Raw genomic sequence first — 14,542 nt, forward strand, 5'->3', positions numbered from 1 at the left:
TCTCCTTAGGTAGGTTTATTCCTAGGTATTTTATTCTCTTTGTTACAATGGTAAATGGGAGTGTTTCCTTAATTTCTCTTTCAGATTGTTCATCATTAGTGTATAGGAATGCAAGAGATTTCTCTGCATTAATTTTGTATCCTGTTACTTTACCAAATTCATTGATTAGCTCTAGTAGTTTTCTGGTAGCATCTTTATGATTCTCTATGTATAGTATCATGTCATCTGCAAACAGTGACAGCTTTACCTCTTCTTTTCCGATTCAGATTCCTTTTTTTTTTTCTTCTCTGATTGCTGTGGCTAAAACTTCCAAAACTGTGTTAAATAATCATGGTGAGAGTGGGCAACCTTGTCTTGTTCCTGATCTTAGAGGAAATGGTTTCAGTTTTTCACCACTGAGAATGATGTTGGCTGTGTGTTTGTCATATATGGCCTTTATTATGTTAAGATAAGTTCCTTCTATGCCTACTTTATGGAGGGTTTTTATCATAAATGGGTGTTGAATTTTGTCAAAAGCTTTTTCTGCATCTACTGAGATGATCATATGCTTTTTCTCCTTCAGTTTGTTAATATGGTTTATCACATTGATTGATTTGCATATATTGAAGAATCCTTGCATTCCTGGGATAAATCCCACTTGATCACAGTGTAGTATCCTTTTAATGTGCTGTTGGATTCTGTTTGCTAATATTTTATTGAGAATTTTTACATCTATGTTCATCAGTGATATTGACTTGTAGTTTCCTTCTTTTTGACATCTTTGTCTGGTTTTGGTATCAGTGTGATGGTGGTCTCATAGAATGTGTTTGGGACTGTTCCTCCCTCTGCTATATTTCCTTCTATACACACTTTATTTACATCTCTTGAAAATCTTTCTCAAACCTATCAGTTCAATTTCCTGAGTGAAGTATGATAAATCTAATTCACTTATTTCTCAGGTGATCATGAGATTTAAGTAAATTTTTGGTGCCAATATAATGAAAATAAATTTCTATTGCAAAACACATTGATAGAAAGTAATATTTGATAGGTAACAATTATCATAATTATCCTTTAAAATGTTTTTGTCTTTAACAGACATACATACAATTTTTAAGTGAATTATTAACTCCATAAAATGACATAAATACTTTTCAATTTTATTTTGTTATAATTCTATTATAATTTTTCTAATTTATTAAATCACTTGATCAATAAATATAAATGAGTAACTAGTCTGAGTAAAGCAAAGTACTAGGTACTGAGTTATAAGCAAGAAAGACTAACATGGCCTAATGATCTAATAGGAATGTGAAATCTTACATATGTAACATCTATACATGTTATCTGAGGCAGTGAGAAACCACTGAAAAGCTATATCCAGGAGAGATACATGGTCAGTCTCTTAAATATAACACTATAATATTAAAAAATGGACTACAGGACACAAGAATGAATTGCAGAAAATGTAGAAGCAGTTTCAGAGACAATGCAACATTGCAGGTGAGAAGATGAAAACTGTAGACGAGGATTGTAGCAATGGTAGACAGAGAAAGAAAGAAGGACTTCCTACAGGAACTTGTGGTTTATTGGATGTAGAAGGATAAAGGTGTCGGAAGATTCAAAGATAAAACCCTGGTTTCTGGGCTAAACAACTGAGTGAATGGCTGGGTTATTTTCTTTCACAGAGGACACTAGGATAGGAGCAGGTTCTTGGGTGAATTTTGATTTAGGTTTTGGACTTTCTCTTAGAGGTTAAAAAAAAAAATTCAAAGTGGAGACACTGAGCAGATAATAATAAGAATCGTCTAGTTTGGAGTCATTGGCATATAGATGGTAATTTAAACCACAGGAGGTATGAAATAACTTACAAGAAGAGAATAATTGAGAAGAAAAGAAGCTCTGACAAGGGTCAGGTAGAAAATGAGTAATAGACAAAGGAGTCTTGAGAAGGAGCTAACAAAGAACTCAGAGAGTACAATGTCACAGAGAGCCAAAGTAGGACACAGCAAGAAATTTTAAAATAAGAAGGATAGTGAATGAATGGACTCAAATTTTGCAGAGAGATAAAATATAGAGACTGATAAACATTAGTTGAATTTACTCATTAGTAAACTTAATGAAAGTTGTTCTGGAGAAATGATGAAAGAAGTTTGCAATTATTTAAAGAAGTTTTGGGGAAGAGACGAACGGATCTAGCCAACCTATAAGATGATTGGTTATGGAGAGGAGAAAGAAGTTAAGACTGTATCTAGGGATGGAATAACTTCTCATCATGAAGAGACTTTTAAGATAATAAAAAGACTTTAGCATATTACCATGCTGATAGATGACTGAATACTGAGGGAGATAATGCTGCTGTCGGCAAGTGGATTTTCAGTAGGAAAAGGAGTCCAAAGGGGAATATTGTCTTTGGATTGATTCATGAAACTCCTGTCATAATTGAAGTGGACTTATTTTTCTATCACAGGAGTTTCATGAATGTCTCTGAAGTCAATACTGCCCCTTGGACTTTAATATTGTGAGCCCTGATGGAGTTTTATATTACTCATGGAATTATTTCATTTGCTAAGGAGAAACTTCAAAACAATTGTTTGTATTTACTCAACATATTTCTTTCTTGCAAGCTCTTTTATTTCTAATTAAAGTTTTTTGTTTCCTTGTATGCTTTTTCTAGGAAAATTCCTATCATCTTTTATAATATCATCTAGGAGATATTTGGAGCAGAGTCAACCCTCTCAGTTACATAAAATACAGAATGGCATATTGTTGGAAAACAGATCTAAATCCCAGTGAATCACATGAAAAGCAGCAAAAGCACCAAGAATTTCACTCTGTAAATCAACCTCTTTTTCCTAGCCACACCGGTCTGGGTTTTGATCATGTAGTAGATGAGATCAGTAATACAATCCCACTCTATCAGAGAGAAATTGAAGAAAACACCATTTTTGTGCCCAGTGCACCACACTGGGACTCAAAAAGGCATTCATTAGATGAAGCACACCAAATATCCTTGAATGAATTCACTTCTAAAAGCACAGAACTCTCCTGTCACCAAGTTAATAAAACAGGAGTAATTGGTTTTAGGCATTCCGTGCTACCAAATCCTCAAAACATAAATAAAGCAAGCTTTGGGGGAAACCCCATAGGAAAATACCATGGTGCTGATAATTACGGATTCAATATTTTACCTCCATCATCCACTAGTGTGGATGAAATTAATTCACAGAGTGAACTGGATAACTACCATATAGGATTTGAACGTAGCATTCCTCCTATATATCCATCCTTCTCAACTGACTTGATGCCAAAAGAAGAAAATAAAAGCAGTAGAAATATGAACATTGTGGAACCATCTCTGATGCTCTTTAAAGGTTCTTTTCTACCCAGGACCTGGGAAAGCACATTGCCAAAGAACAAAGAGGTATGTGTCATATATGTCAACCTAAAAATACGAATCTGAAAGAATCATTCAATAATGTGCTGGGTTAATTTGGTAATGAGAGTAACTAATCTTAATTAGGGGAATGTATTAATATTATCAATACTTTTGGGGAAAAAAAACTTATTCACAAATTCTGTGTTCCTGAATTAATGATTTTTTCTAAAGAAAGGGAAAATTTTTATAATATTTTTAAAGTTCTGGTTTCATCAAAACTAAATATAATGTTATAGTATTTACATTTTATTAGATAAAAATATCATAGTTGGAGGTTTAAATGATAGCATTTTCTATTCTTATTGTGTCATTATGCACACATAGAAACATACATACATTTCATTACATTTATATCTTGAGTTATATTACCATGAATTAAAACTTCATATCGGGCTTCCCTGGTGGCGCAGTGGTTGAGAGTCCGCCTGCTGATGCAGGGGACATGGGTTCGTGCCCCGGTCTGGGAAGATCCCATATGCCGTGGAGCGGCTAGGCCCGTGAGCCGTGGCCGCTGAACCTGCCCGTCTGGAGCCTGTGCTCCGCAACGGGAGAGGCCACAACAGTGAGAGGCCCGTATACCGCAAAAAAAAAAAAAAAAAACTTCATATCATTATTTGTAGGAAAAATGTCTTTTTACTCAGAGGCTACTAAATTATACTGTTAGCAGGCAACTTCTTTTGGGAACATTCCAAGAGTAGGAAATTAAGTAATCATTGTGCAATTCATCCTGATGGTTTCATTAGTAGTTTTCCAATCATTTCGTAACCACAGAGGTTCTTGTATAATATTTGAACATTTCTCTGCTTATACGGAGTCTAGACACAAGTGAAACCAGAATTAAACAGTAAAATGATGAAACATTATTTCAGCTATAATTTACAGGGTTAGACAAGAGGACTTTTCATTTATTCAACAACTATTTATCATATTCTTAAACTATATATGATTAGGCATAACAAATGCAAAGAAGAAAACGCATAATACCTGATTTCAGCAATAGCATATTGCTTAAATTAACCTGCAAACCAATAATGCCAACACAGTAAAATAATAGAGAGGATGAGTTCATAAGAGAAGAAACAATTAATTGTGTCTGAGGCACTTGCAGAAGAGGTAATACCTCAAATGATCTGTATTAAAAGTGCATGAATTTTAGGAACCTTTACTTCTGACCATGACAATGTAACAAGTACTAAACTTTCCCTTACCACTGAAAACAACTATGAAATTAGACAAAATATATGAAGCAAACAGCTGGTATAGACATCAATCCTTAAGAGAAGGGAAACAGCAAAGTGTTGTTATGATCATCCTGGTGTCTTCGGGGCCCTTTCCTGCTGCTAGGCAGACTAGTGGAGCCCAATTTGAGCAGCAGTATCACTAAACTGAGGAGGCAGAGACTGCAGTTCCGGGCTGCAAAGGAAGCTGTAATCTGTAGGGCAGAGCACAGAAGGAACTATGCAATGCATGGGGGTCAGGAGTCTATGTGAGATTTACTGCAGATTGTTGGCCAAGAGGTTGTGTTCACCACACACAAGTAGAAGTTATGCGGTGCCCAAGTTCTGATCCAGCGAGAGAAGACACTGAGCTGAGAACTTCAGGCATTCATTTGAGATCACACAAAGCTATCTCCTACAAGTAAAAATCGTGCTCTAAAGTAAATGCTCTACCTATTAACTTACATGTGGCCCCACAAAAAATAAAATAGAGGCTGACAAGACCAAAACAATCTTAACCACCTGCCTGCCAGAGAAAAATTGCACACTTTGTAAAAACAATTCCTAATGTGTCATCTACAATATCCAACATTTAATAACAAATGCACAGATGCGTAAAGAACAGGGAATTCTGAACCATAATCAAGAAAATAGCCCAGTGAATAGAGATTCTGTGACAGAACAGATGTTGGAATTAACAGATAGGGACTTTAAGGAGATTATTAAAAGGATGTTCAAGAAGATGAAGTAAAGATGAACATAATGAGTAGACAAATGAGGAATCTCAAGGAAATTAGAAACGATGAAAAAACAAAGACTAATGGAAAATCTAGTAATATAAATATAGTATCTGTAGTTAAAAAGTCACTGGGTGTACTTAAAAACAGATATAAGATGACAGGGGAAAAAGAGTACTTGAAAGAAAAAGAATAGGGCTTCCCTGGTGGCGCAGTGATTAAGAATCCACCTGCCAATGCAGGGTACACAGGTTCAAGCCCTGGTCTGGGAAGACCCCACATGCCATGGAACAACTAAACCCGTGTGCCACAACTACTGAGCCCATTCGCCACAACTACTGAAGCCCGCGCGCCTAGAGCCTGTGCTCCACAACAAGAGAAGCCACCGCGATGAGAAGCCCGCACGCTGCAACAAAGAGTAGCCCCCGCTCGCTGCAACTAGAGAAAGCCCACACGCAGCAATGAAGACCCAATGCAGCCAAAAATAAAAATAAATAAAATAAATAAATTTATAAAAAAAGGAGAGAAAAAAAAGAAAAAGAATAGAAATTACCCAAACTGAAGAAGAGAAAATAAAAGAATTATATAAAAGTGAGCAGGGACTAAGAAACTTAGGAGATAAGGAGCCTAATATATGGATAATTTTGGAATGCTAGCAGGAGAGGAAAGAAAAGAAAGAAAAATTCATTTGAAGAAATAATGCTCTGAAATTTTCTCCAACTCTGGTATAAAATATCAAATTACAGATTTAAGAAATTCAATAAATCCCAAACAGAATAAATGCAAAGACAACCACATGTAGACATGTTATACTCAAACATATGAAGACCAAAGTTGAAAAGATCATCATAAAAAGTGGCAGAGAGGGGGAAAAAAATTTCATGCAGTGGAACAACAATCTAAATTAAAGCATTATCTCATCAGAAACGATGGAAGCCAGATGACAGTGGAATAGCATTTTTAAAGCTCTATAAAAAAAGAAAAGAATCCATACTTCTATAACTCATTGAGTACATGCTTGAAAATTTTAAATAAATATATTATCATATAAACAAACGTTGAGAGAAATCAGTCAGCTCACATGCACACAAAAAATACTTAAGTCAGTCTTCGGATGCAAAGAAAATGATACCAGATGGAATATAGAAAGGAAAAAAGAGCAGTAAAAATGGTAAATATGTTAGTAAATATGAAAAACTACTTAATTTTTTGAAAGACAGCTGACTGTTTAAAGCAAAAACACAGGATTTCATTGTCAGAGTTGTTGTATATGTAAACAAAAGATAAAAGACAACAAGAGAATAAAAGATGAAGGGATGGTAAATGTTATCTGCTATTGGAAATTCTTACATTTTAAATGCAGTGGCACAATATTAACTCTAAGTAAACTGTGAAATATTTACGATGCATATTGTAAGTTCTAAGCTAGTACAATCACTAAAAATATAGTACAAAGAAGAAAAACTAAATATCCAACAGAGAAATTAAATGAAACGGGCTAAAAAATCAAACTGCAAAAATCAGGGAAGGAGAAATAGAAGAACAAAATAAAACAGAAGAAACAACTAGAAGCACATATGAACGTGGCAGTCTTAAATCTAACAATACCCATAAATATACTAAATATATTCCAAATAAAAGGGAGAAATTGACAAACTAGATAGAAAAGCAAGGCTTTATTTTTTACAAGAGTCAAATTTGAGAAACAAAGGCACAGATAGGTTTAAAGTTTAAAAAAATAAAAATATTTAACATTCAACCAACAAAACAAAGCTGTGTGTGGTTATTAATATCAGAAAATGAAGCTTAAGGCAGGGTATTTTGTTTTTTATTTTTTTTTGTGTGATACGCGGGCCTCTCACTGCTGTGGCCTCTCCCATTGCGGAGCACAGGCTCCGGACGTGCAGGCTCAGTGGCCATGGCCCACGGGCCCAGCCGCTCCGCGGCATGTGGGCTCTTCCCGGACCGGGGCATGAACCCGTGTCCCCTGCATCTGCAGGCGGACTCTCAACCACTGCGCCACCAGGGAAGCCCGCAGGGTATTATTAGAGAAAGAAAAGGGTCATTTCATAATAATAAGTCAATCAGGAAGACATAATAAACTTAAATGTAGATGTACCTAATAATGGCTGCAAAATACATAAAGCAAAATTATTTCTTTAACTGAGCCGTCTATGGATTTATTCACAAGAAGTGAAGCACATGTCCAAAACACACTTGTATATGAAAATTAAGTATTCTTTACAATACGCCAAAACTACAAACAACACAACTGTTTTTCAACATGAAGACGGATAAACAAACTATGGAATATTCATGCAATAGAATACTACTAATAGGTAACTAAGAAAGATGAACTATTGATACATATGACAACATGAATTTTAAAACATATATCATTTAAATGAAAGAAGCCAGAAACAAAAGAGCACATTCATTAATCTATGGTGATAGAAATCTGAATTAACAGTTACCAAACAGATGTTCAGATTGACAGAAGGAGATATGGGGGAACTTTCTAAAGTGACAGAAATGTTCTATATTTTTTGATTGGATATTAATATTCACAGTTGCATATATTCCTCAAAAATCAAATTATATATTTAAAATTTATGTATTTTTCCATATGTATTGCTTCAGTAAATATTTTTAAAATAAAATTAGAGGGCTTCCCTGGTGGTGCAGTGGTTGAGAGTCCGCCTGCCGATGCAGGGGACACGGGTTCGTGCCCCGGTTCGGGAAGATCCCACATGTCGCGGAGCGGCTGGGCCCGTGAGCCATGGCCGCTGAGCCTGCGCGTCCGGAGCCTGTGCTCCGCAATGGAAGAGGCCACAACAGTGAGAGGCCCGCACACCGTAAAATAAATAAATAAATAAATAAAATTTAAAACATAATGGCTTTCTAAAACAAAAGAAAAATTTTAGAATTGTATTAATCTTTTCTCCACACCAAACTATTTTAATTTAACAGTTTTTATTTTAAGCTGACAGGTTGTTCCATTCAGCTGGTTGAAGTACCTCAGGGCAGTAATAGAAGTCTGGCCTCCTTTTGCAAGAAAGTAAAAAAGTAAGTGTTGCTATTCCATTAAACTTAGAAATTTCTGTACCTGCATAAATTTGTCTATTTTAACATCACTGAGCTGATTAATCTTGCATATAAAATGTTAAAGCTCTATAATTTTTTAACATAGTTAACAGTATAAATTTATGACAAATTAGTTCATTAATCAACTTCTGGTATTGCTTTTGTTGTTTATAGTCAAATAAATTTCTCCCCTGAAAATGTGGCTACAGACGAATGTTTTATAATTTCAGTCTTCTCCTTGCTGTTTGTTGATAGCTTAGTTTGCAGTGAATTAATTTCTCATTTAATGGCACATAAGTGACTGACTTATTTGGCTCTGTCCCAAATTAGCATAGATTTATCCTTCTTACCTGGGATATACTATTTAGAATGATGAGAGTACCTTCTGCTCAATAACTCAATCTTACCCTGAATGGGCTGCCAGAATGTTGAACAAGTGCATGGGTGTTTGTCCACTGAAAAACAAATTTGATCACAAGGGGATCCCAGATCCCCTTTTTGCTAATCTAAAAAAAGAACTTATAAAGGTACATGCCTCTTTTTTAAAGACCAATCTCTCATTATCAATTAAAATTTATATAATGCCATCTCTTCTATTGCTAAGATACCTGAAAATTTTGAAAAATTAATGCACTTACATTTTAGTTATCTTGATTTTTATCCTTTTTTGGCTGTTGAAAATATAATAAATATACATATAAATAAACATTAGCTTATTTATCAGCTATAGCAGCGGCCTGCTAAAGAATCATTTGGGATTAAAGATTTGAATCATTTATTTAATCACTACTTTAAAAGGCTATCTGAATGCCTAATAACTAGTCAATGCATGACAAATATTCAAATGAAGAAAAAGCAAACAAAAAAGCAAAGTCAAGTTAAAAAACTTGTCACCATATTGGAAGAACCGAAAGGCACACATACAAAATACAAAACAAAGCAGTTCAAACCCGTGAACCTATATTCAATCTTTAATTAATTTCTTGCTCCAGTTCACAGAAGAATATTTTAAATGGCACTTTGGATTCCTAATTAGGATCTTTACAGATATCAATATTGATTTTGTCAGTAATGAGCTACCCACTGTAACAACCTGACAAGCATTGCCAGGAACTTGACACCTTAAATCTAAGATGTGATAATTTCTACCCTAAGCGTAAGAAATAGCTCTCTCAATATCACAAGGTAATACTTGGTATAGCTCCATCAAAATACATTTATTATTAGTCTCTCCCATCACTTTTTTTTCCCAAGAGAATGTAATATTCTTTGATGAAATCTTGTGAATGAAATAGTGACATGAAAATATTTTATGTAATGGTTTGTCAGTAGCTCATGGTACATTTTGAAATTCTTAAATGGAATTTTTTTCCAATGGTTTCTTTCAAAGTAACCATGAGTACTAAAAAAGACAACCAAACAATAATAAACTTTAAAGTAGTAAAAAGAAGGTTATATTTACACATTTTTTTGGTTTTCTATAATTTTTGTTGACAAATACTCATATAAAGATAATTAAATTTACATATGCATAATTATTTTGTACACAAACACACTATTCACTCAATAGCAAATATTTTTGAGGACCTAATATGTGCTAGGTGCTATCCAAAGCTCTTAATTCAAAAGAAGACAGAACTGAATTTGAAAGCCAAGTTTCTTAAGAGGGTCTCCAAAATTTCTGGAAAGCCATACAGAATAGATTTATATGCCCAATTTCATCAGTGTTTTTTTTCTAACATTTAAATAACCTTACCTAATTCCCGCCATACACCCTTAAAGAGGCTCTCTAATTTGTGGGATTTGGTTTCTTGCTGTGACATACTTTTAAGGCACATCTCTCAAGAAATATGTCATATTTTTATTAAAAATACAATAAAATGTCATAGCACACGAAAAAAGTTTTTGGCCCACAGTAGATGCTCAGCGAAGGTTTAGGAAAGAATGAGTCATGAATTTACATTTTAAATTTAATCCTCCAAAATGGTAGAAGGTTAAATCATGTATGTATACATTGAGTAGTACCTTATCATATGGTTGAGTGCTAGATCATAAAGCTCCTCAATTCAGAACTGGAGTCCAAACCTTTGTTGTAGGGTATAACAAAGAAGAGTGGCCCATACCTTTATCCTAAGCAGTGGTTCTTGAACTGCAGTTCTGGAGCAGCAGTAGTATTGGCTTATCTGGAAAACCACTAAAAATTGGGGGCGGCGGGGGAATCCTCCACATATCTACTGAATCAAAAACTGGGAATGGAACCCAGAAAAAAAGGTGATTTTGATACATGCCAGACCCATTGGGTGCATACACACTTTTCCATTTGTGAGGTCCCTCAAGGAGGGGATGTTTTGGTACAGTTTAAGGGCATAGAGATAGAGCTACTTCAATGGGACTACACTACTTTAATGCTGCAAAAATAGTTAGAATAAATGCCAAGGATGTAACATATATGATACATTACATAGAATGCATACACAGAATGCATAATTTTTCATTCAGGAAGAGCACTACAAAGTTTAGAGGTCTGCAAAATTAACAAAAACAGGAAAAAACCTAGGACTTCATCATCAAAAGCATTTTAAATATCTAGTTACAAATAATTTTATGCTAAATTCTACATGTGGGCATAAAATATGGCTCTACAGGGATTCAGCTGTAATAATATAATGATAATTATGATACATTACATGGATATATTGCTTTACATTCTACAAAAGTCTTTTATATGCCTTTTCTCTCATAAACCTTTAAAGTAGATATAAATATCCTCATTTGTGCAAACAAAGAAACTGGTCATGTAACTTGCCTCTGACCATAAAACTACTGAATAAAAGGAGGAGATATGGGGATATATGTATATGTATAGCTGATTCACTTTGTTATAAAGCAGAAACTAACACACCATTGTAAAGTAATTATATGCCCATAAAGATATTAAAAAAATTTTTTTAAGTTAAAAAAGAGTCAGTATTCAAACTCAAGGCTTCTGACTCCAAGGATAAACTATTTTCCAGTTCTCTGACTTCCTGACACAGTAAGTAATTGTTCAGAATGTACAAATGACTTCTGGGCTCAATTATTTACGTAAAAGCCAAATATTTGTGTAAAACCCCAAATTTAAAGAAAATGGGCTGCCAAGAATGGTATTTACCAATTTGACACAAACAAGAGAATTTATTCATCAATAAATGAATAAATAATAAATGAGTGACTTCTGGCTTGACAAAGGCATGAGCCAAAACCAAGGGGAGGAGTTCATGCTTCAAAAGGCAATGTCAGTGAAGCAAGCAATCACTGTTCAGAGTGAATTTTCATGTTTTATAAGTGACAATGCATTCTTAATTGCTTCATATGAGGTGCCCCAGGGAAAACATAAAGACCAGAGCTTTATAGTTGCTTTTGGTTTAATTGTAATCTTTACCAATCTAGCCTAGCTAACAGCACTATACCACAAATCAGCTGCTGGTTATTTTCATATTTCAAATCTTCTATAGCAAGCCCTGCATGAAGTTTCTTAAAATCTTGTCCTAAGTATTCTTTCACATATATTTTTCAGAATAAGAGAAACATATCATGCAACTGACATTAATTCCAATTCGGGGAAGATCTGGAGCACGACTACAGCATTTCCATACAAGTTCTTTTCTAATACTAAGGTTAATATAAATATTTTTACTGAGGACTCAACACAACAACTTCATTTTATGCCATATGGTAAGCAATCTTGCAAATAAGTATAAAAATCTACATAAAGCTGGTATAGCTGCCTTGAGTCCACAGACTGAAGTCATTAAAAGAAGCAGTATTAGCTAGTATTTTGCCCTGAAGTGAAGTAAGAGGAAAACAGCTGGAAATCTTTTAACATTTGTTTGGCTATTGTTTTTTAGAACTCTCTTCATAGCTCACCCCAGGACACCTTATTTTCCTGCTATGAAATAGCAACTATAGCAAGTTTTTAGCATATTAAAAATAAAAGCTAAATTTCAAAAAGATTCTAGATAAAGACTATATGTAAGTGAAAATGGCTGTTACACAGCCTCTGTCTCCACAGTGGGAACTAAGCCCTGTACAGCCCAGCATAGTTAGCAGCTCTACTGAATCAGAGTCTCTGGATGGATCCCAGGTATCTGTATTTTATCAAACTCACCAGATGATCCTCATTTCTCTAAAGTTTTAGAATCTCTTTAAAGTTGTTTAATATTTATTTCACTGTTACCATCAACCATTTTGCAAAATAATATTAGTTCTTCACACATTAGTTGCTACCAAGTTTCTGCGTATCAACTGTTGTTTCTTGACAAATAATGGTCCAATAAATTTTTTTTCATTATTATCATTATCACTGTATTTTGCTTCATTTTCTTTCTTACTCTAGCCAAGGCTCCGACTTAGTACAGATGACTGCAAACCTAACAATGTTATGTAGGAATATTAGTTAGGACCATCTGGTTTGAAACTAACAGAAACCAACTCCTGCTGATGTAAGCAGAAAAAATAATTTAAAGATTACAGGGATTTCTTATAGAATTTAAGAGTAGGAATTCAGCAAAGATTTGGGAATAAAACACTGATGTACAGGCAGTCCAAAATTCCTGTATGTCTCTCACCTCATCTCCTCTCTGTGTAATTGCTTCTTATGTTTCTCTTGCTTTCTGCTGACTCATTTCCCTTACTTTTCTGCAACACATGGAAAGCTAAGCTCTCAAGCTTAAATGCTATTTGGCCAGAGATCTAAAGGAAGTTCAACCTCCCTATTGGATCTGTTACCAAACTCAGGTTTGGCTGCTTGCTGCTCAAAAACCAATAATCAAGAGGCAAACGTCAACAGAAAGGAAAGGTGTTTTAATCAGAAAAGCCAGCAATCTGGGGAGAAGGTAGACTCATGTCCCAAGACCAACTCCAAAGATTCTGCTCAGCCATGACAGTTCTTAAAGGGAAAAAAGGGGAGGAAGAATCTCAGTGAATCGTAGAGGCAGGAGATTGGGTTATGCATTGTTCTCCATTCTGCGAAGGCAGGCTGACTCTCTCTTCAGATTTTATCTTGCCTTTGTGATATGCCTGCAGGATTGCTAAGGAGGCCATTGTGGGTAGAGAACTAGTCATTCTTTAACTACTTAATTCTTTATCTTACTTCTTTTTATCTAGGAAAAGAATCAACAGATTAGGTTCTTTCAAGGTTAGAGGGGAATAGAAATGGGCAAACAGGAAAGGGGCAGAAGAGCTGCTTTCAGATCCACTTTCAAATTTCTAAAACCAGAGTTCTGATTGCACAGCCAAGATCAATAGTGCTGTACCTTAATCCAATCAGAATGGCATCTGGGTTATGTTGACTTACATTGCTGGAGAAGAGGAAATAATTATGAACTAAGGAGACCACTCCGATTCTTCCAATTTATAATATTTAATTTCCAATATTAGATTTGCCAAAACAGAGGCCATTTTTGACTTTTATAAGAAGTTTCAGTAAAGTGATTAGGTCATTGTGTTTAGTGTTAGAGATGTACAGTGGTAAAGAGGATGACTGTGGCCTCAAAGGTAGTAAAAGGGTCTATAAGAAGAAGGGGGAGGAAGGGAGGATTAGAGGGAAGGAGGAAAAAGCAGAAGAGGGGAGAGGACACATTTATGAAAATATACAGAGTAGCATATGCTGCTATTAGGAGGAAACTTGTCTTCTGCCCATTTAAATTTGAAGAGGGGTTAGGCTGTGACACAACTGACAATAGAGAAATTAACAGGATAAAAGACAAGGTTTCCTTATATATGCATGCAGGGGTTACTCAGAAATGAGTAACCTGCTGAAATCCAGAGGTAAAGGTTTACATAAAAAGTTAATATGAAAGTGTGTGTGAGGAGGTGGGTGTTTAGAGCTTCAGTAAGGAAATACATGTATATCTTTTTATGCTAATGGATGGGCAGTTGGTCTCCTTCCCAGAAGTTGCAGGAAACTCTCAGAAGAAAGTTGATAGCACCTGTATTAGGGAGTCTTGGCTATAGTCAGATAAGAAAAGTGAAGATAAGTTTTCAAATGTTTTCACTTTAAAATAATCTTTATGCCAAAACTGTGATCCCTTCACCACTTTATATGA

The 14,542-nt window shown here is 34.9% G+C and overlaps 1 protein-coding gene across 11 annotated transcripts in view; it reads left to right on the top strand.

Annotated features, from left to right (window-relative positions):
- PIK3C2G (phosphatidylinositol-4-phosphate 3-kinase catalytic subunit type 2 gamma) overlaps positions 1 to 14,542 on the top strand; it is a 365,719-nt gene that overhangs the window by 27,751 nt on the left and 323,426 nt on the right. For all 11 annotated transcript variants that reach the window (XM_033430304.2, XM_049695083.1, XM_033430311.2 and 8 more), the window contains exons 2-4: positions 2,657 to 3,403; positions 8,356 to 8,438; positions 12,013 to 12,170. In XM_033430304.2, the coding sequence (XP_033286195.1) occupies positions 2,738 to 3,403; positions 8,356 to 8,438; positions 12,013 to 12,170 (907 nt within the window). In that variant the 5' untranslated portion in view covers positions 2,657 to 2,737. The remainder of the gene's footprint in view (positions 1 to 2,656; positions 3,404 to 8,355; positions 8,439 to 12,012; positions 12,171 to 14,542) is intronic.

This window comes from Orcinus orca, chromosome 11, assembly GCF_937001465.1.
Source record: "Orcinus orca chromosome 11, mOrcOrc1.1, whole genome shotgun sequence".
Taxonomy (NCBI): Eukaryota; Metazoa; Chordata; class Mammalia; order Artiodactyla; family Delphinidae; genus Orcinus; species Orcinus orca.